Source organism: Polyodon spathula, chromosome 10 (assembly GCF_017654505.1).
Source record: "Polyodon spathula isolate WHYD16114869_AA chromosome 10, ASM1765450v1, whole genome shotgun sequence".
NCBI lineage: Eukaryota > Metazoa > Chordata > Actinopteri > Acipenseriformes > Polyodontidae > Polyodon > Polyodon spathula.
Window position 1 is genome coordinate 43865935 of NC_054543.1, and position 24248 is coordinate 43890182.

At 37.2% G+C, this 24248-nt stretch overlaps 1 protein-coding gene across 5 annotated transcripts in view; it reads right to left on the minus strand.

The window, feature by feature from the left end:
• The window catches only part of LOC121322372 (nck-associated protein 5-like), a 204984-nt gene that overhangs the window by 129780 nt on the left and 50956 nt on the right, over positions 1 to 24248 (minus strand). For all 5 annotated transcript variants that reach the window (XM_041262230.1, XM_041262228.1, XM_041262229.1 and 2 more), the window contains exon 3: positions 4082 to 4155. In XM_041262230.1, coding sequence (XP_041118164.1) covers positions 4082 to 4155 — 74 coding nt within the window. The remainder of the gene's footprint in view (positions 1 to 4081; positions 4156 to 24248) is intronic.

Genomic DNA, 24248 nt, shown 5'->3' on the forward strand with positions numbered 1-24248 from the left:
CGACAGTGTCAAAGGTCCCAGGTTCTCTCCCTCATTTGCATGTACATCTTAAAAAGGTGCTCACTGCTCACTGAGGACTCATTGTGGAGCGTGAAAACAAAGTTGCCATTCTTAACCATTGGTTAAATTCCATGAAGAATTCCTCATTTAGAATATCCAGTGAGGCCAATTAAAGATTCCCATAGGAGACCGTGGAAAGACTATCTTGTTTTCTGATCTGAAAAAGCTTGCCAACTGTATCTAACCAGACTGCTTTTACAGCAATTCATTGATGGTTTCACCAGATTGCAGAAAGCAGGCTCCATAACAACATCCATTAAACATGCTTGGATCTGAATGTGGAAATACCACACTAATCGTATGACCTGTTTGCTGGTCAAGTCTAGAGCCAGCTACTGTAGCATACAAAATCAAAGTACAACCTAATGTTTGAAAAAAAAACACAACTTTACTTTAGAATCGGAATCCAGATATTTCTCCTTAATGTAAAACCGCTGAGTCACAACAAAGAAACTGACACATTAACTCTTGCAATCGATGAATCAAGCAGCTGTCATGACTTCTGACGTTTGAGACCAACAAACGTGACACCTGACAGCTTTTGGTTGTTGTGTGACAGCTGTCGTGTCAAAGGGATGGGGGGGATCTCATTTACAGTTCCAAAGAGAGGACGGTTCTTCTCAATAACTCAAAATACAGACAGCTATTTCAAATCAATTCTTAAAATGTTGATGTGAATACATTATGGAACCACTTGATTAACTGAAACAAAATGGCAGCCATTTCTACACAGGAGGACTGAGGACTTTATTTGGTTACAGACTGTGTATAATTACCAGGTTTCTGAGAATGCATTATTAGTCCACTCTGCTTTTATTCGTTCTTAATTAATGAGTACCTTCAGATAGGAAAGCATCTGTAAGAATGAGCAAATTCATTTAAATGAATAACTCTTTTTTTAAAAATTAGCCTGCTATTATTAGCTGTGTTATCTTCATGGAAACAACATTTTAAATTTACTAGCTTCAAGTTGCCACTCACCAACCTAAACCACCCTGGGAAAAGAGTAACATTTACCTCCTCTATGATTGTTTTTAACTTTAGGAATAATAAGGAAATAGCATATCTGATCTGGTTACCACCCTCCATTCAGGGGTAGGCTTGAGCACTGACAAAAGGAATGTGGTTGTCCCGTCACACTGTTGTAGGTTTGCAAATTTTGTGGGAATCCAGAATAGTTACCTTATAAGCTATTTATTTTCAAGGTGATCCGTTCAATACTCATGCACAGTAGGTAAAGATAAGCATGTATTCAGTACCACTTTCTGTAAGTACAAAAACAGTTGGAACTCCTAAATATATCCTCAGATTATTATTAATTGGGTTATTTGAAACATCTCCTAAAATTGAAATTTCAATGGCACTTGCTCAAAGCTTGCAATATAACACTATTTTAGCAGCATGCAAGACAGCATGGACCATGTGTTGATACTCTCATTTGATGATGGAATGCTCTTCATTTACGAGAGGTGTGTTTAGTTTTCCATGAGGCGTAGAGGGATTTCCCACTTTATAACAAGACCTCTCTACATTGCTGAGTGGGAGGGCTACCTCTTCAGAGTATGCACCTATGGGGTTTCTATGAGCTAGACTACAGTAAACCAAAGACTGTCATGGTCAGGTTCAGGTTAGACCAATGGCGATCACAAATCACAGGCATAATAAAGTCCACTGCTGATTTATAATGACATCTGTCTCACTACAGACATTGTAGTCCCACCCTTATATATTGGCCATTATGCTCCTGATCAATAAAGATCTGCAATGATATATCAGCTGGTTTATACAAATCACAAATCAATTCAGATAAAAACATCTGTCTCTGTTATGGAGCTGCATGACATTTTTTAGACTTCTTTCAGTTTTATACTAGTGCCTTTATTCATGAGATAGTGTTGGTTTTGACTTTGCAGAACACCACTATAAACCATCAACCAATTGTCCTGTTGACATTTTATTATTTAACACTGTAAAAATGATATACAGCCTCTGCTTTTTAAAGAGTGGCCCTTTTCATCAACAAACACACTGACAATTTCCCTGTCTCATTCCATTTCTGGAGCACTATGCCAGCTCATACCCCCATATTTAATCTCAAACATTTACCAACAATGTTGCTTTTAAGAAATGTATAGTATGTAATGATAACCTGTTTGTAAACACTAAACCTATTAAAGCTAGCCTACCTATTAATTAAAAATAGATATATACTATCTATGTGTGTACATACATATATATATAATATATATATATATATATATATATATATATATAATATATAATATTATATATATATATAGAGCCATATAGTATCTGCCATAGTAGTAGCAGTAGTAGTAATAGTAGTAGCAGTATTTTTAATTGTATATTTATTTACAGAGGGATTTCCATACCAATCTTACCTACAGTACATGCATACATTAATAAATACAAAAAGCAGTAACGTGCTATTTTTAGATGGAGGGTGATCCTGTGTGTGCTTAATGCAGAAGGGACCAGCGTTAATAACACTAAGTAACACAATTTTTGTTCCTGGGTAGTAAGTGTTATTTCCTAATTGCTTATGCCTCAAAAGTATAGAAAATGGCTATTATTCCCAACAAACATTGCTTTTGTGACCAGGACAGTGATATTTCAAAATATCACTATTTCCAATGGGAAAACGGGCAAATGTGTGTCTTTTCGTTCACATAAAGTCAGAAAAAAACAACACATGAATCCAAATTAACATGTATTTATACTAAAGTAATACAAAGATGACTACAAAAGTGAGTAGTTTTTCGAGATTTACAATTATACTGTATTTACAGTATAATTGTAAATCTCGAAAAACTACGTACTTCTAAATCTTTTGTAGTCATCTTTGTATTACTTTAGTATAAATACATGTTAATTTGGATTCATGTGTTGTTTTTTTCTGACTTTATGTGAACGAAAAGACACACATTTGCCCATTTTCCCATTGGAAATAGTGGTATTTTGAAATGTCACTGTCCTGGTCACAAAAGCAAAGTTTGTGGGGAATAATAGCCATTTTCTATACTTTTGAGGCATAAGCAATTAGGAAATAGTACTTACACAGTGTAATTAATGTGCTAATACTGCACTGTAAATGCGCTGCCTATGCATCTGCAGTGTGACTAACATTCAAATGACAGTCCCTTCAAAGGAAACGTCAGTGCCCTTGTTTATGAACTGGACGGGCGTGTAAATCAGCGAGCGTATAACAATCTCGACCTCATCGGGGCCTTGACAGCCTGGCAATCCTGCACAATATTGGGGTCACACTCTCTGTGAGAATGGGAGGAGAGGCTTTCATTAGCGAGAAGGAAAGGGGGAAGAATAACAATCTGTCCCCGACAAACCCCAGCTCCCTACTGATCAGGAGCTGGCACTAGCACACTAATTATAGAGGGACAAAACCATGTTTACTGTAGGAAGGGAGAGTCAAAATCAAAAAATCTAAATATACAGTTTTATCCAAATGAAAACGGCACACATTTATTTAAATACAGCTTGTGCATTAATGCTCCATATGTATGGTTTTTGAAAGGTGATCAAATTAAACACACAGCAAACTGAACCTGCTCATCTATCTATAGGGCAGGTACAGTCAGACGCTCATGCAATCTGAATAACACCAAGGAAACGTCCTCGCCCAGCAGACACACGCTCTGGACATGTGTCTTTTGTGTCAAAAGTTTCTTCTGGTTGGTCCCGTTTTCTAAGGTTATGTACTAATAGCAAACAAAGGCTGCCCTTCCTCTGTCCTTCAAGGTGTAGCGTGCCATATGGTTTTAAAAACTGTTTCTATATATTCTATAAATCCTTTCTTTTTTTACTCAGTTAACATTCGTTCTTCCCTGAGTTACAGTAGAAATAATAGATGACCTTGACTATTTCCTGCATTTTCAGATACTCTGTGCTGTTTAAATGAAGACACTGTTCATGCCTGCAGTGCTGCTGTATATTTTTATGTCCTTCAGTTAAAATGTGAATGTAAAAACAGAGCTTCACTTGCCTTCGCACACTCCTGCGCTCCTCCTCCAGCTGTTTCAACAGTTCCTCTATGCACTTGTTGGAGTCCATGTGCCCCTGTAGAAAAGCAGCAAAAATGTCATCAGCACAGACTGGTTTCATGTTAAAACACGACTAGACCTAAGCTGTCATAAGACCTTAAAAACATAAATGTTGGGAACAAACAAGAACCTTTGCCCATCAGCTTGAGTATTGTAGCACATCAGCCCAGGGCAGTGTGTCATTGTTTGTTGATTGGTCCCAGTGATTTAGATGACTACACCCTGTAAATAATCCACATGTATTATTATCTGCTTTTTACAGTTTGACGGTTTGTTGTTTTGGGATCTCTCTATTACAATTAATATGCACATTTCCTCTAGTAGGATTATTTAATCTTGTTTGCTTGGATACACCTGCAGGCTTTCTTATAGAGTGCAAATGACTACGCTATAAGAAACGTTTATTATAGAAAGCCTGGCTTCAATTGTCATGCTAATTAAGACAAACAGATATTGTAATTAGGACCTATTGCAAGGTACAAGCAAATCAGAACTTTTCTCATTGAGTAATGCACCCACAGTACTGTGTGTGCTTTATGTAAGTTTTACACGAAATACATTCAAGGGTTCCCACCTTAAATAATTCATGTGTTCCACCTTGATTTACTAACTGATTTTTACAAGTGATTGATGTGTTGTGTGTGTGTGGATGTGTGTAACTATACAATCTTAGAATGTGTTCAGGCTGTTATTTCGACTTCTACACTTATTGTGGAGTATGTAGAGTCTGACATACGACTGTAATGCTAAAATTTTTTCTAATATATATATATTTATATATATATATATATATATATATTTAATATATATATATATATTTAATCTATATATATATGGAAAGAATTACAAAGCGGTAAGAGCACTGGAAAAGCAGATTACAAGGGCAAAGCTTTCTCAAGCTCAAAAATATCAAAGAAAAAGCTTGTTTGTTGGCAATGTACAGCACTGCTAATCTATTCTTGTTATCAACAGGAAGAAGAAAAATGAAAGGGAGATAAAAAACAAGAATAGTGCGGTTCATATTTTATACAATATGTAACCGTGTAAATGCATAGTAACGGTAAAAGTACTTTATCCAACATTATTTAATGACATTAAAAACATTACTTTAGCTGAAATAAGATTGTAATATGTACTGTCAAAAGCATTTTCTATAACAAATGCTCTACTAAGGTTAATGGTACATGACCCTCCAGAAAGACCTGTATAACTAATTAAAAATAATGTTTAAGTTGAAAACAAATATTCCCAGTCTAGTTTGTCAGATGGTTTCAGTAGCTGTAAAACAAAAGTGACAGCTCTTTGATCAACTCAAACAGTGAAGGTGAGATGGGGTTGGAGTTTGGGTACTGAATACAAGGTATTCAAATGAGGAGTCCTGATGGTATTACTACACTCTGGAAAAATGTATGCTAAATATTGGAAACATGTAGAGCTGTAATGCAAATATTAGCTTATCTGCTCACTAAAGGTCTACTACTTTTGGAATAGACTGGAATAGTGTAACTAAATAACTGTTCATGTATTTGCTGCCTGTGTCTCATTGCAATCAGAAACTGCATTAATGAATAACTGTTCATGTATTTGCTGCCTGTGTCTCATTGCAATCAGAAACTGCATTAATGAGGACACCACTTTAAAATGACAGGCAACAGCAAATTGTTAATTGTAATTATAGCAGGAAACAAGACCATTTCCATTTAACTACCTGCTTATTTCAACAGTAGTTACAATGAAAGAACGGAAAACAGTTGGTATTTATGCAGTAAAATTGGATTATTACCATGTAATTGCACAGCAATTACATGGTTATTTGTACACTGTAATCTAAAGTACTACTGTATTTTTAATATAGGTACTGTGTTTCATAAAGTGATGATGTATTATTGTTCAAGTATTAAAACAGACACAATACCAGTCTTTGATTTCCCTTGATACAGAAAGACCTGTCTAATGTCTGCCAATGAATGCATCACCCTTTTAGAACAGATATTCTCTGAGTTGTAAGTTTCTTCGATGATATGTATTAACACAACGTCATTTGGTGTAGATATGTAGACATACAATAGTTGCATTCTTGGCATATTTATTGTTTTACACATATCTGCAATTAAATGGCTATGCCAATTGAGGTTTCATATACAGCATTACCACAAAAGTTTACAGATGTACTTAATGGAATTGAAAATTTTGGTAACAGTTTATATGAAGTGTCTCTAACTATTGTGTATTTACATAGTAAATATATGTGTACTTACACATAATTACAATGCTATTATGCACATTTACAATGTACTTAACTTGTAAAACTTTTGCATGCTTTCACTATGCTTTAAAAGCCTATAATATCTGAGCAGAGTTTTAACAGTAATTATTGTGTGATTTTATGTATTCACCCAAAAACAAAAAACAAAAAAAATAATTCAGAAGGCACTTGTGAGAAATCATTCTGTTTAATGCAGCTAGTGTTTTTAAGGGCTCTATTTAAATTCCAGTCAACTCAGCAACATTTGCATAAACCTAATTCATTGCAGAACTCATTTAACTTGTCTCCTGATAAAATTATACATTTTGAGTAGGTGCTGTTCAACTGTAATTGTGTCACTTCCGTGGGTATATAATTCATTGTTTAAATGCTTTTGGGAAACATGTCAAAGACCTGTTTCCCAAAAGCATTTAAACAATGGTACCGTGCCTGTACTAAAATACATACCAGGGTTTTTAAGCCTGTTCGTGTTGTGCCAAAAAAAAAAAAAAAGCATGCTTTATTTATGTTCTATGTATAATCAAAATAACATTTTAGAACCTTAATCAGTATAAAATCCATACATACTGACATAAATATACTTTTCAAAATAGATGCCTAATGCAAATGGTAAACCACACAATGTAGGCATCTCATATATACAGTGTGTGTTTTCAAAAGTGCATTCTGTGTTTTGTTGGTACTGGGTTTGAAATGAATTGCTCTCAAGCCTTCATCAAGACTTGGTTTTGTTGGTACTGGGTTTGAAATGAATTGCTCTCAAGCCTTCATCAAGACCTGGTTTTGTTGGTACTGGATTTGAAATGAATTGCTCTCAAGCCTTCATCAAGACCTGGTTTTGTTGGTACTGGGTTTGAAATGAATTGCTCTCAAGCCTTCATCAAGACCTGGTTTTGTTGGTACTGGGTTTGAAATGAATTGCTCTCAAGCCTTCATCAAGACCTGGTTTTGTTGGTACTGGATTTGAAATGAATTGCTCTCAAGCCTTCATCAAGACCTGGTTTTGTTGGTACTGGGTTTGAAATGAATTGCTCTCAAGCCTTCATCAAGACCTGGTTTTGTTGGTACTGGGTTTGAAATGAATTGCTCTCAAGCCTTCATCAAGACCTGGTTTTGTTGGTACTGGGTTTGAAATGAATTGCTCTCAAGCCTTCATCAAGACCTGATTTTGTTGGTACTGGGTTTGAAATGAATTGCTCTCAAGCCTTCATCAAGACCTGGTTTTGTTGGTACTGGGTTTGAAATGAATTGCTCTCAAGCCTTCATCAAGACCTGGTTTTGTTGGTACTGGGTTTGAAATGAATTGCTCTCAAGCCTTCATCAAGACCTGGTTTTGTTGGTACTGGGTTTGAAATGAATTGCTCTCAAGCCTTCATCAAGACCTGGTTTTGTTGGTACTGGGTTTGAAATGAATTGCTCTCAAGCCTTCATCAAGACCTGGTTTTGTTGGTACTGGGTTTGAAATGAATTGCTCTCAAGCCTTCATCAAGACCTGGTTTTGTTGGTACTGGATTTGAAATGAATTGCTCTCAAGCCTTCATCAAGACCTGGTTTTGTTGGTACTGGGTTTGAAATGAATTGCTCTCAAGCCTTCATCAAGACCTGGTTTTGTTGGTACTGGGTTTGAAATGAATTGCTCTCAAGCCTTCATCAAGACCTGGTTTTGTTGGTACTGGGTTTGAAATGAATTGCTCTCAAGCCTTCATCAAGACCTGGTTTTGTTGGTACTGGGTTTGAAATGAATTGCTCTCAAGCCTTCATCAAGACCTGGTTTTGTTGGTACTGGGTTTGAAATGAATTGCTCTCAAGCCTTCATCAAGACCTGGTTTTGTTGGTACTGGGTTTGAAATGAATTGCTCTCAAGCCTTCATCAAGACCTGGTTTTGTTGGTACTGGGTTTGAAATGAATTGCTCTCAAGCCTTCATCAAGACCTGGTTTTGTTGGTACTGGGTTTGAAATGAATTGCTCTCAAGCCTTCATCAAGACCTGGTTTTGTTGGTACTGGGTTTGAAATGAATTGCTCTCAAGCCTTCATCAAGACCTGGTTTTGTTGGTACTGGGTTTGAAATGAATTGCTCTCAAGCCTTCATCAAGACCTGGTTTTCAAAAGGCTACCACTTAAGTAACAGCTGAAGCTTAACTATGGACCATTTCATATACAATAGTCATTGTTCAGCATGCACAAAAAAACAATCTAAGTGTAAGGATTGATCTAACAGTAAAAAGAAACTCATTACAGTTTGCAATCACCATGGCTTTCCTCCTGATACAAAAACTGAATTTTACATAAAGGTTCATACTGCAAGAATGAGTAAAAATAATAACACTTCCACCCCAAAGGACAGTTCTTTTATTCAGAGCGACAGGCAAATTCTTATAATATACCAGCCCTCCTCACAGCATGAAAGCCTTTATTATCAAATAGTATTGACAAAGACACCAGCTAGAAGGTGAAAGATTTCCAAGCACTGAAGCAGCGGGATTATGTTCTTGTCTGCACTGGAAATTACTCACATACCCCTGAAAGGGAAGTAATTATCAAATCGTTCTTAAATCTTGGAACTGCAATATTTGGACCCAGCCTACAAGCACTCTGATGTAGAAAGCTGTCCCGAGTGCCAGCTGAGGAGAACGGATGTCAGGAGGTCCAGCTGAGGAGAACGGATGTCAGTGAGATCCAGCTGAGGTGCCAGTGGAGGCCCCATCAGAGCACCATTAAGGGCAAGGAAAGTTGCCAAAACTAAATTTACCATTCCGGCAACAAACTGCAATCAATCTGTCCAACCAAGAAAATGGAATCTGAGTAATTCTCTCAGCTTTGTTTTCTGCACACATGGCTTGACTGAAGGGTACTTAACTATGAAATGATTAGATCAGATGTACATCCTTTGTTTCTCTTCCCTCGGTGCCATTTTAAAATATCACAACACCCCAGCAACATACCTTCCCTCTCACACTGTCAAACCTTGTTTATTTAAAAAACTAAGCTTCTGAAATACAATGCACTGTCAGCAATTGACAGTCTTCTTTAAGAATAATTTTCTCCAAGTTCTAGACTTCCTGACCCTCATAAAAACACATACAACTTTTTAACAGTCAAATGAAAGCTTTTTTCGTTGACGCTGTACCAATGTAATCAACTCATGATTTTGATAGTGTTGTACCATGGGTTAGTATTCCCAACAAACACATTTAATGCTTTACATCCATTACATTTAATATAATTCTGAAGATATTTGCTCAGTGCAAATTAGATTTGTGTAGGATTATTTTAAACAGACTCCCTTCAACTGTATACAACAGTCTGAGACATCTGTAACCTATTCAATACAGTAAAGAGGTTTATTTATTTTTTTTTTGTCTTCTGAGACAATGAAAGGCAACTGTCCAGCACAGTACAAACCAGGTAATAGAAACATAAGTACTGGTTTCATTATTGGTGTCAAGTGTTTGAATTTAAAATTGATTCTCATTGATCCTGAGCTCTTACTGCACATCGCAGAGAAAATGAAAAAGACCACAGGCTGGGTCTCTAAATCTTCAGATCTTGTGAAAGGATCATTTGCATGTGTAGGTGGATGTTTTTTTTTAATCTGTTTATAGCCTTAAGACTGCTCTGAAGGACCTGTGGCCATCCAATCATTTTGAGACTACACTGCTGTTAACTTCTTTTCCAAGTTGTGGGACCTACACTACAGTGCAAAAGCCAGACCTCACCAAACCACACCACCCAGACTCCTCTACAGTATAGTCTAGGTCTCTGAATATGTTGTCTTAGCACAGTAAAGAAAATATTAAAAATGGACTGAAAATCCTGCCCCATACAGTATAAGGATAACAGCTGTAAAGAAAATTGTAAACTTGTTTCTCTGTGTTGCTTCGCATTTTCTCCAACGTAGTTCTCTAATAAGATGATTTACAGGGCTGCAATCAAGTCAAATTATATTCTGAATTTGTCAGAACTCATATGCTAATTAGACCATGAACCACAGTACTGAACAAATAGTATGGGGATATGGGGACACTGTCCTCTCCACCTTGTCCACATAAACTATTGATAATTCAAACAAATTTTCAATTCCACTACCATTATAATAAGGAATATGAAATTTAATAAAATAAGTACTGTACCTACTATAGGCCACAAGAAGCCTATGAAGGCGGCATACTGGTCCTTAGACAAATGTTATCCTTGGACAAATATAGCCTCCCAGACTTCACATTCCCTGTAATAATATTTTCTTTTTATTATATACTGTACAATAATGTATTTACATGATTCCCTTTCTTTCTTGTGGTCTAAATGTCTCCCTCCGTATCTGCTGCCGTTGCCAATGGTTACAAGGAGGAATGGGTTAAAATCAAAAGCTCTAATACTTTCTTTTTTCTAGCTCTATTGTGCTTTTGGTACACAGCTATGGAAGATTAGTAGAAGAGCTGATTTAAAATATATTGCCAGTGTTTTAAAATGCTTGACCCCATTTAATATGAATACTAGGCACCAGTAGTGGTACACAGTGTGATCTCCTAATCTGTATTAAATTTTAAAATGAACAGCAGTCCCACACTGCTACAACCTACCACCTCTAATGCAGGGACCTCAAGTCATCCCAATAAGGAGTTTCAGTCAAACTATTTTACTTTCACTCAAGAAAACCAACACAATTAGCACTTGCTGAATATCCAACCTGCATAACACTGTTCTGGTCTCTACAGCTATCTCACTGCCTGCATTATTTTGTGTAGGTATAAGATCATGTCCTTTATGCCCACTGTCTTAACCTATTTTAGCAAAGATGAATTGTTGAGATTTTTGTTGTTCTTGTTTTTAACATAACTTTGAAATGTAAGTTTATTTTTCTATTAATGAAAATATCTTTTGAGTTCCCTATTCTAACGGCTGTGTTTCCTATAGTATAAATGACATGATTAGAATATATAACTCCCCTATGAATCAGACTGTTAGTTTAAATAAATGTTATCATTTAAAATATACAGGTTTTGGGACAAGCCCCATATTTGAAGTTTTAAATTTACATTTGTTTTTGTCCTTCATCCTGTGAGTTCAACATACAGTACTTGGCATAAAATAACATTTTACAACCTGACAAGGCTTGAACTCTGCATTTCCTATCTGATCTTCATCCCAAGTGGAAGCAGAAGCCACATAGTTGCACTCTGACCTGTGAAAGCACGTGGCTGGACTAGCTATTCACACTGTGGCTCTGTCAGGAGAGGTCACAGGCAAGGTCATGACCCCTTTAGGTCCTGTGTTCTAAGCCAGTATAATGCACAGAGCCTGAAGTAACGTCGGAATGTCTGGTGAAACCAATCTGATTCATCTGCACTGGCCTGGGAAATGCCTTTGGACTTGGAACTGAAAACAATCAGAACATGTTCTCATGCTCACAGAGAGCAGCCACTTTTTGAAAAACTGCTTTCTCCAGCCACATTCGTCATTATGTTTTGGTAGACAGGATGTTAACAGAATGGTTAAATCAGCGGGACATTCTTTGCGCTTACCGTATTTTTCTTGTTATATTGGGTAAAAATCACATTGTGAGTGTAAATAAATGCATGATTTTTAACTGGATAAAGTCGCCTTATAATACAATCGTTCACCATCAAAAACTGGTCTACCATTATGCAGTTTCCCATGCTTTTATACTATGCATCTATCAGGTTGATTCAAATTTTTCAAACAGTAGCAAATCTTAAACCAACTTCACTGTATTTTAAGTGGATCTCAGGAGGAAACTCATTAAAATAAACACCACCATGGTTTATTATAGTTAATTAACATTATAATTATTATAGTTAATAAACACCACCATGATTTTGACCACACTTTGCCGTAATCACTGTTTGTTCATTACCAGGCTTGTCTACTCTTCTCTATGACTGACAGCTTACACTCAGATTTATAAGCCTTCCATTCTACTTTGGTAGGACAAATATTATTATTATTATTATTATTATTATTATTATTATTATTATTATTATTATTATTATTATTAGTTAACTGACTGATATCAAAGTGAAAAATGCCATCAAGAAAATACAAAACAGAAAGAGGGTAAGTATCAGTCATTTATTTGGACATATCTACGTTAGTCTGGCTCTGCTTCCAGAAGATGCATTAGGACTTATCTCAATGCTCTGCAGCACATTGCTGGTGATCTTTGTCTCTTGTTCATTTCTTATATTTTGTATACACCATTTCCCCCCACATCTGTCCCCCATCACCCTGCAAAATAATTCTTCACAACTCAAGCCAGGCTTCTCTTTGTAAGCACATTGAGATCGTATCCATAATTATGTGGAGTTACTATGGTGATTATATGTGATTCGTCAAGAGGAAAGTCCATTGTGCATTGGAAGATTCAGCTCATAAATAGCCACATTGGCAACTCTCTGCGTGCAATTCCTTTATACCCAGACTCTCACTGCACAATATTAGATCTAAGTACCCCATTTTATAGACAGCTTAGTGTTAAGCTTTAACAGCAATAACTTGTCCACAGCTCATCCCTTTTTTCACGGCAGGCTACATACGGTTGTTGGCTACTGTAGCAAGCAACTATTATACAAATTAATTACTATTGAACATAAAAATGTCTTTGGCCAGCTGTTCTTTTCATGTTAGTTGTAAAGAGATTTTTCTATTATTCTGTGAATGACGCTACAGAGATCTCTTTGCTGACAATTCACTATGTGATGAAAAATGACATCGATTACATTCAAATGATAAAATGATTTATCTATCAGACCTTCTCTGTTACAGCAAAGGTGTACATTGGTATAAATCTATCAAGAAACTACTCAGAACAATATTGTTATTTCTGGCACCTGGTGTTTCCTATTATGTTTTACAGTGTTAATTGTTTATTCTTCTCAGAAAAAATACCCTTACGATAGGACTTGTGCAAATAATCCCTATTAATAAAAAATAGTCACACTTTGTACTGCATAGCCAAAACACTTGAATTTCTTATAATATTATTCACCTAACCGCTTTTAAAAACAAGATAGAAAAAATATGGATAACGCATTTCCATATATGTCATACAGCTTTTTAAAAACAATAAACTGCTATCTCTTTTACTATACAACAACAGAAAAACATGTAACTTTTATAGGAGCTACATTAATATAAAAATAATCCAAATGGAAGCCAAGCGGCTTAGCAGAAAGTACAACTCTGTCAGGTGCTAGCAGACTATACAAGGACAAATGAGAGAAACCTCTGTTCTGAATTATGAAAAGATGGGTTTCTTCATCACAGTGGAAACAAAAACACACAGAAAATATATATCTTGAGCATGTCAGCTGGAGGGATAGACCTCTTGCCTGTTTCTCATTTAAGTACAAAGCTGTGAACAAAATTGGTAGACATGACTATGACCATCTGTAATCACTAGCACAATGACAATGTACCATATTATACCATACAATTTTCTTGTCTGGTTCCATGATTTAATAAATGCCTGCTTTCATTCCCATAAGGTAATAAGATGATAAAGTACAGTGACATTCAAAGAATCGCAAGTTCTTTGGTCACATACCAATGGACCATATGAGATCCATTAGATGTTATTAGGTACAGTTTACAGCAAAGTGCCTGTACTTCAATACTTTCTTTCAATCAAGGCAGTTTCATCAAGGAAACAACCCAGGTCTCAAGTTTACCCTATTTTCAATTGCCAAGGTTATGAAAACGAACAGTCCTTTGGTGTAATCGCTGTCCCTGACACACATGAATCTGGATGTGTTACAGAATATAGATTTCGTTAATACAAGGGTAGCCTGTTTTGCCATTCGACTGGAAAATGAAGCTATGCATGGATAAGGCTGACCTTCACTTAAGCCCTAGACCTGATCAGCCATGTCTGAGTCAATGTGGGCCTTTCTTGCAGCCACCTCTTATCAGGTGTCTAAATCTACACTCCCAGCTCACCCACAGTGAGCTAATATCAGTCTTTAAGGACCTGCTGTAAGGCTCCGAATCCTCTAGATAATCCTTGAAAACATAAAAAAAAATATGTGGAAGGGGGGGTCTGCAGCTTAATTAAATGCCAAAACTTTCTACCAGAAATCACTTAATACATTAAAGCCAGCCTTTGTCTGTTGTAACTTTGTGAATAGGCTCTGTACCATGCTGAGAAAAAAAAACAGAGATTTTTATAGTAATACTGATACTATTTCAAAGATTGTAGTTAAAACAGTCCCAAAATATCAGATGAGGAGTTGTATACAGAACTTGCCAGTTCTAGTCCTTTCAAGTCATTTCTTAATAGTAATCTTGAAAAAGAAACATCAGCAATCTGTAACTTTATTGCTGACTGGGGACCAATATCAGATAGGAGACTAGGTGTGGTTCCAGAAATGAACACAGGCTTGCAAAAACAAAAATACCAAGGACCCTAAATCATTCATCCATTTACAAAAAGCAGAAACTACTGCAGAAAGATGAAGTAAAGACTTCACTGTTGAAAACACTGATGTTGAACAGATGTGCATTCACTGTGGATCTAAGCCTCTGCTTATCCAAGAGTTGATGGGCAACAGATTGGAGCTTGCTACTGCAGTAAGCACAGACCATCTCTATTCAGCATTGTACTCTGTACAGTAGAGCAGGTTTTACTATATGGGATTCACCCCACCCTCCAAAAAAAATAAACAACTAGCTTCAAGTACAGTAGTTTGTTAGCGGTCTTACATTCAGTACTGTACAGTAACAGTAATAGCAATTATTTCTATCATTTTAGTTTATTTTATTGTTTTGTTATCATACCTATTAAAAAAAGACAAATGTAAGGCTCACATAATCAGTCCTTCCTGAGAGGCGCCACCATTATTCTGAACAGGTTATTCACAAAACTGCAGACAATGGGGTGGGGGGGGGTGGGTGCACGCTTGATGCATCCCAGCTGCCTGCAGATCATTTGTTGCCACATATACTGGTTCAAAGAAAATTATGTTTGTTTATTATCACGCATGCAACCTGCACACATGTCGCTGTTGAATATGTGTAGGTGCAATCGGAATTGTAATTTTGAACTCTGTTTCCTGTGTTTGCTGTTTTGTTGAGGCTTCTGCCATATGAAATGTCACTGTGTGCCATGGAGTTAAAATATCTGTAAACATGTTTTCCTTTCATTTTTGTCCAATCTATTGGCTGTTGATAGGATTGCCTCATGTGTGTAACAGCTGTTCAAGCAACCAGTACGGGCTAGAAGTGCTTTTAACTACCATACTGTGTTGCACTGTGGGGTGCAGAAACACTATTGTCTTTCTCCAAACCTGTTTCTATTATATGGTTATTAAGGTCAAGAGCTCACTTGGCATATCATTTAAAAATAAAGGATTAAGGCAGGTAAAACGTTATTTTCAGGTTTTGTAAAATATGAAAGAGATTCTAGATTAGCCAGTAAATGATTATTTAAAATGTATGCTATGTAAACAGTGCTAATGTATCGATTGTTATTTCAAACATATAGGGCCCTCACATGTTCTACAGCAGTTGACAGACAGACAGAAATAGATGTCAGAAATCATTACTCCAATACATACAATAACCGCCTGCATTCAACAGTGGCATCAATTTGATTGGTCTGGTTTTCAGTTTCATTTCAACTACTTCATTGTGTTCTTTTGTTTCAGTGGCAAACTTTCAAATTCAAAACATTGCAATGCAAGATTAAACAGTATCTGTCAATGTCACGGAAGCAGAAACGCTTTCCAAGAACTTCTTTCCAGGACCTATTTGACTTTCGTGTTTCTACAAAAAAAGATTCATCCACACAGCGACGTCCTCAATTTCATTCCACGTGTGCATGCCAAGATAAATGCTAGTTATACACCAGGAGATAGATGACAAATAGTAACTTGCCCAGGGGATAAATAAAGTATTACATTTTAACAGTGTATTCATTCTGGGCTAAAACACTGCTGAAACCTGAATGCACATTGATTGTCAGCTATCCTAATGAAGGTCATTATTAAATGGCTTGCAGGGTAAATGCATATCTAACGGGTCTATACGAGATGCCCACACAGAAAAGCTGCTCTGCAATCCATAGCCCTCTATGATCATGTAGCCTCGGCAAAAACATGCTCTGACCTACAAATCTAACAGTGCTATGCAAATAGCGCGCTGGAGACCTGTAATTAATGTCTACATACAGTACAGTAGATAGGAAATCAAACCAGAGGGCTTTAGGAAATGAGCAACTTTGAGCATTTTCAGCTATATCCAAATAACAAAACTACACACAGCTTAATCTCTCTAGAGCAGGACCACTTTTATCCATGGGCTGCAACCAGGCATGCTTGCATTAAAGAAATAATCGATTTAATGCATTGACCGCAGTAGTCTGCATGTAAACCATTACAGCAGAAAGATTTATTTTTGTTATACGCAAGTGGTTGTGTATGCAACAAAAACAAAACAAAAAATCACTGCTGTGTAAATATATGATTAAGCATATACTGAAACTTAAAACATGTGCAAAAAATGTGAAAATCTAATCAAAGTTATGCCCAGCCATCAATCTGTTATTGTTTAATCAATGTCATTGTGATGTACATACTGTACAATACTAATATTGTACAATACTAATGGTGAAAATAGACCTTTACCTAGGGTTCAGAGCAGCATGCAGTTGGAATACCCTACCAGCTTACATTAGAAAGGCAGCTACTGTTGGTATTTTTAGTACGCTTTGAGGTGAGTGCAGATAACAAGATCATGAAACAAGACTGAAACAATCCAGAAGATGGTAGTGATACGTTTCTGGCATGTTAAAAACTATTGGATAAACACGACCTTACAACAGTGGCAAGTTCACACAGGAAGCATGACATTTGCATGCAAAAACAATGTTCAGATGACAACCTGCACTGCATGCCACCACAAAGACCTGTCCCAAGAATCTCGAAAGCTATTTGCTATATGCAAGCACTGCCTTGACAATCCTCATTTAAATAACAAGACATTTCGACACCATGATTTTATAACGTGTGTAAAGAGCGCTTATGCGTATTGGCACCCAAAAGTGTTTTCCTTCTCGTAAATAAAGGAACTTGAATATATTGATGATGGATTACAGCAGTGTACCGAAAATAAAAATTGAAATGTTTTATTTTTATGGTGTTTACATGCTGCATCAGGCAACCATGACTGAACAGACCTCTGCAGCCCCAGCTCAACAAAATGCCCTCGGAAAGTCAGATATCATTTATCCATTTCCCACGTGTATTTTAAGTACTGTTATCTGGCACACATGATTGAGAACCCCCTATAGCACAAGCCAAAAGCACTACTTTTTTAGTTTCACACCAGATTTATAAAGTATTTTCATGAAAGAGAAGATTCAAAATCCCTGTGGGGGGTGAATCTATAATCCACTAAAGTGAGCTGTGATTTGAAAGTATTATTTTAAATACAGATGAGCGAGCTGGCTCTGAGTCAGTCCAAAGTCCTTTCTGCAAAATCTTTTTGTCTCTAATGTAATTGAGTTGATAAAATCAGTATCAATTTAGGTCAGGAAGCTTTGGCACAATTTCAAAAACTGATGTTTTTTAGGACTGTGTGACCTGGATTTTTGGCAGTGGATTGATATTGAATCTTGTGATATATAAATAACATTAACAATGTTATGTAGGCTAACTGTTCCAGTAAGCTTTGTAACCTTAGATGTTACTGTAATACAGGACTTTTCAGTCCAGTTCTGCAGTTCAGATTGACTCCAAAAGCAGAGCTTGTCTTGTGGTTTGACACAATACTCATCCATAACTAATCACTGCTGTATGTTATAACTCAGGACTCATAAAAGTGTTTGTACGGTGTCATGACAAAGTTGCTAGTGCTAGAATTGCAGCGATCTGGCTTGCTAATGATGACAACATGATCTGCATGACAAGAGACACAGTTCTATCAAATTAGCTTTAAGGGTTTAAGGGTTTATGTGTTCTTAACCAGGTATAGGAGCAAAGCAATGCCTCAACATCCACTGACCTGTAGTGCAGAAATCACAATACACATGTTCAAATATATCCCTGTCAGTCCCGATTTTAAAACAGTTTGTGTGAACTCTATGGGAAGTTCCCCTGCCATAGCTTTGAAAAAAAAAAACTATGCATTACAAAGTAAATACATAGATAGGAAACTTAACATGGTACATTTAGGCACACAGTGAAGAGGATATATTTAAAAAAATTCCTTTTATATTCCTCAACTTAACTGTAAACGTGCTTTATGTAAACAGCAGAAGACACCTTTTCTTAAAATCTATAAAGTCTTTGTATTTTTACATTTGCCACAACTCCCACAGTAGCTCAAGGTGCTTAAGTCTGCTGCAGAAGGAAAAACTCTGAGCGAGGGTCATGCGCGTTCTATTTACACAAGCCAGGCCTAAAGCAGTATAGCTGTCAACACCACTGGTGTAGAGGCACGTTGAAGTCACTGCTGAGAACTTAGCTACAACAAACAGAGACCAAGCTTTCAGAAACAGCGCTCATACCATGCAGGCAGGTTTCACTTCTCTGCAACACACCCATGTATAGCAGGCTGCCACAAGCACGCAGGGCCTCTGATTTATTATCACAAAAAACAGTCAAACAAACATATGCTCTATACTGGTACATGTAATGTAATATTCTTTATTTTTGCTTCAAGGGACCGAATTCCTGTCTAATGAAATCACTGCTTGGACAGCATGTCTACAAAGTGATTGATCTGGTTGTGTATTTACAAAGTGAATCTGTTGTTTATCTTCAAACAATACAATAACAGAGAATCGATTAACACATTCCAGAAATAACCTTTTTTTCAAAGATCAGATCACTTTGTTCTGACTGTTGACAATGATTTTAAAGTTAATGCTTTGTCCTGAACAAACAACTAGCTACGTCAAAAATGAACTTAAAGAGTTAAACACTGCAAAAGAAATTTTAAAAAGCAGAGAGAACAATCACGATATAAATCACTATACCATGACAGAGGTCTATTATTAGCACAGACATACTAAAATCATTCCTTCCCGATGCTCTACATTTAAAGCTTTTGACATCATCTCTGGATTGCATTATTGGCTTGCCCATTTAACATCAACAGCCAGCGTACTCTATCATCTCAGAGCAGAGAAGGGGGGGGCTTTGATCTATGCTTTTATCTATTGGTGTAAAGATAGCCCTTACACTTTAAAAGCGAAACATTACAAAGTCTAAGTTAGCGTTTTTTTTTTTTTTTTTTTTTTGTTTTTTTAGGATAAATGATTAATTAAGCTACACATTTCTCGTCACAGGATACAAAGTGGTTTAGAATTCAATTTATATCATCTTCCTGGTCCACAGATTAGATTTTTATTACAGGCAGGATAACAATTTTTAATTGAAGGTGGTTGGTGGTTGTGTGCTTTAAAGCATTTGATTCACACATTGTAAAATTCATGAGAAAAAGTTATTTAGATTTTTTTTTTTTTTTTTTTTTTTTTTATCATCTTGCCAATCAGAAGGCCAGGAACCCCTGCAGTAATGTGGTAATGTTCAAGTATCTACCTGTGAATGCATAACTGACAGTGTAGAAGCTGCTGACAGATATAGCACCCAAGCCCATCCCAAATCCAATTATTATTTCTTCTCTTTGAAAGCCGTTTTTCAATTATTTTGTTCATTGTTTGGAATTCTAAGTTATATAAACTCTAAGCATGACTATTAATAATTAATAGAAGTTTTTTTAAAGAGGTTTCTTTAATTTTTACTGACGTATACCAGGGTAAAAGCAAAGTACTGTAAATACTGGTAAAAGCATAGTAAACTGCAATGTTACAATGCTAATTTACCATGGTAAGAGTTTATGAGAATCGACACTATATTATATATCTTACCCTTCAGTATATCAGTTGTCTTCTAGTTCTACTAGAGTAAGGGCTGCATTAAATCACTACCTCATCCAACATTGAATGTCCTGCCATCTCTCTGTATTATCCATGCATCAATCAAAGTTGCACTGTGAGTTCAGAAACTAAAAAGCACTTAATTAAACATCTGTCGATGTCTGAACACCACCTTCATGTAATATCTGCAAAGAAGTGACTAATTGTTTGTTAACTAAGCTCTCCACATTTGTTTAATAAAAAAAAAACATATACATTTCTGCCCTATAAACTAGACATAGACAATAGAAAAGGGCACATAGAACACCTTTTTGGCAGATTGACCAGCAATTGTTAAAACAAATAGCTTCTAACTGACAGTAATAAAGGTACCTTAATAACAAAAGCTTTTTTCTGACTCAGCAGTATGATTTTCAGGGAAAGTGGCCCAAGACCTACTGTTTACGCCTTCAGTGTATTCATAATGCTAGGCAAAGCCGACCTCTCCAACATTCCAGTGTGCTACCTGGGAAACAAGTTCAATTCTCACATAGTCCGAATAAAAGCAAATTAATTAGAGGTACAATGCAGTGCCGCAGACTAAAGCTTACTTTTATATGTCATATTGTTTTAATCAGAGTTTCTAGTGAATTATGTTCTGCAAACTCCAGCACAATGGGCTGACTTCTCATTAAAAGCAAGAGACTGTATAACCATGGGAACTGCAGTACCATCTCATTCCAGTGGAGACATCCCTCCAGCAATGAGAAAGAGGCCGAACACGGTAAACCCTCTGTCTGAATATAGATTACGTGCTGTCGGTCTCGATGCACCACTAAATTCATCACCTCAGTGGTGAAAACAATAGAAATGTTGGGTTGAAGTTTAAAATGTAGTTATCATTCTGCTGTACCCTAACAGTAACCCTAACCCCAACCATAACTTTAACCCTAGCTCTATATTTTTGCATATTGTTTTGTTGTATGCAAAATGTAAATGATCAGTTCTTGTGACAGTTTCTCACTGTTATTACTCATTGTCTAGCAAGGCAGTGGTTACTTCATACAGTGAGAATTGCAATATGTTACAAGAGACATTGGACACCAAAATTAACTTCTGCCAACACAGTCAATTACTCAACTACTGGAGATAGGCAGTCCTGAAAGGGTTCGATTAATGATCATTCAAAGTTTAGTGTTCCCCAGATACTTTTCCTGCAAAGCGTGTCTTTAATACATCTTGAGAAGATGAAAGCCGCATCTATAAAACCTACAATAAACCAGGTTATCCCTGTCCGGAAGGATTACGAGTCTTTACTGCACACATTGAAATAATCACAAATTAAAGGAACATTGTAATCACACTGATAATTATCTTCTTGAAAAGTACTTTAAGGGTCTACATACTAATCCCTCCAGAGGAATTATATTGCATTCTTAATGTTGGGCTGGATACAGTGCTGCAGAAATGAACATTAGTTTCTCGTTAACACAAAATGGGGAATATAATGAACAAGAACATTATGAAAAATCTATCAAAACATTCTTGAACATGGACGGTCATGTGTGTACATTACCTTTGCTATACTGTTTAATGCATATATCTGTTTTCAAAGTCTTTGCAGAGCAATGTCATGTACCTCACATAAAGACGTAAAAAAAATTGAAAGACAAATTCAAATAATTTAATAGGGCTCTCTACATCATAAATACGGAAGGAAAGCTGTAAGAAATCAGGCTAGCATCTTCTATGTCTCTTTGGTGGTTCAATGGTGGAATTTCGCTGTAAAGCAGCCTTTCAGAATGTCATGTTTCTCTGTTCTTACCTTCAGTCTAGAAACACAATGAGCTCTTATATTCAGCAATGGTCTTCCATTAAATGAAGGAAAAACAAACATCCCAAAGAGCTTAAAGCTGTTCACTCTGACCTTAATCCCATGTGCGACATGCACAGTACACAGAAGCCTCACTGTAGATACATTTTGAGATGCCTCTAAACAAATAACTTTCACTCACTCAAAAATGCGCTGGGGATGAAAGTCTGTGGTCTCTTGCAGCCAGGCTGCAGCTCTTTGATACCTGATCTGGCTCTCCTCACAAGCCATCCTTCCAGAGCCATCCTCCCAGAACCCCCTCCCAGAGACATCCTCCCAGATCCACCTTCCCAGATCCACCTTCCCAGATCCACCTTCCCAGAGCCATCCTCCCAGAGCCCCCTCCCAGAGCCATTCTCCCAGAGCACCATCTCAAAGCCCTCTCCCAGAGCCAGCCTACCAGAGCAATCCTCCCAGAGCCCCCTCCCAGAGCCACCCTCCCAAAGCCCCCTCCCAGAGCCATCCTCCCAGAGCCATCCTCCCAGAGCAACCCTCCCAGAGCCATCCTGCCAGAATCATCCTCCCAGAGCCATCCTCCCAGAGCCACCCTCCCAGAGCCATCCTCCCAGAGTCATCTTCCCAGTGCCATCCTTCCAGAGCCATCCTCCCAGAACCATCCTCCCAGATCCACCTTCCCAGATCCACCTTCCCAGAGCCATCCTCCCAGAGCCATCCTCCCAGAGCCATCCTCCCAGAGCCCCATCCCAGAGCCACCCTCCCAGAGCACCATCCCAAAGCCCCCTCCCAGAGCCCCCTCCCAAAGCCATCCTCCCAGTGCCCCCTCCCAGAGCCCCCTCCCAGAGCCATCCTCCCAAATCCACCTTCCCAGAGCCACCCTCCCAGGTGTCGGATGGCCAGCTGGCAGAGCAGATGGATGTTGGAGTGAAGCGTGGCAGCCTACTGACCGCGTCCTCCTTGTATAATGGGCAAAGGGTCAAAGGGCATCAGACTCTCTACTTAACATCGAGTGTTTCACCTGCAGGGGGCTTATTGGTTTGTGGCAGTAAAACATGTAAATGACGACAGAGTCTATTATTGAAGGGTTTAGGAAAACATCACATATGGCAAGCCTGTCACCATTAATGTGATTTATACACTGCTGTATCACTGGGAAGCACCTTTCCTGAAACAGCTCATCGTTCGGCAGTGCATTGCTTGTCAGTATATCTTTATTTTTTGTTTTGTTTTTTGTAAACGTGGAAATCTTCCATTTTTAATGGCTAGCTGAGTGCTCTATATATATACATAATCACTACAGCATTCTTCTTTTTAACCTTGACAAATAATCATGTCAGAGAAACACAGCCTTTGGCTTTTAAGGATAAATAGCTTCGGTGATATAACCCAGGTTAGGTAACATACGTGTCTACATGCGTGTCAACAAAAACAAGATTCCATGTATATAGAACCTAATCTAAAAACAATTATGACTATGTTTAGAAAATGTCAGACAGTGTTGCAGCTGTTATGGAACAAAGTGTATGTGTTTTCCACGTATCTGTCATCTTTTTTTGTTGTTGTTATTGTATCACAGTTGGATTTGTCACTACTTTAACTTTCATTTGAACAGTGGTTCTGGCCACTGAAAAAACTATACTAAACAAAATGACTAAATGTATTCATAGTGTAAACACAAGCATACTAATATTGGTCTCTAAGTAGTGAGTATTTTTGCATGATATATGTAAGTACACAATGGTATTAGAAAAGGGTTAGGGTTAGGGTTAGGGTTAGGGTTAGGGTTATAGCCTGAATAAAATGTGTTACACATTAAGTTCATTGTAACTATGCATAATTACATTGTAATTATGTGTAAGTACACTTGTAAGTAACTACTATCTAAATACACAATAATTAGAGTCAGTTAATGTACAGTGTTACCCTAATATTGTGCTGTACATCCTCAGTAAGTAACAGAGTGAAAAAAATGAATAACAACACACATTAACAAATGCCAATGAGCTCTCAAGGGCATGTTTATACCAGCATGCGTGCTTACTGTCTCTAATGGACATTTGTCCATTGTGACATTGACATTCATACACACTCGTGTCCTTTTCTTCCTGACATTCATCAGCATTCAGACTATTTC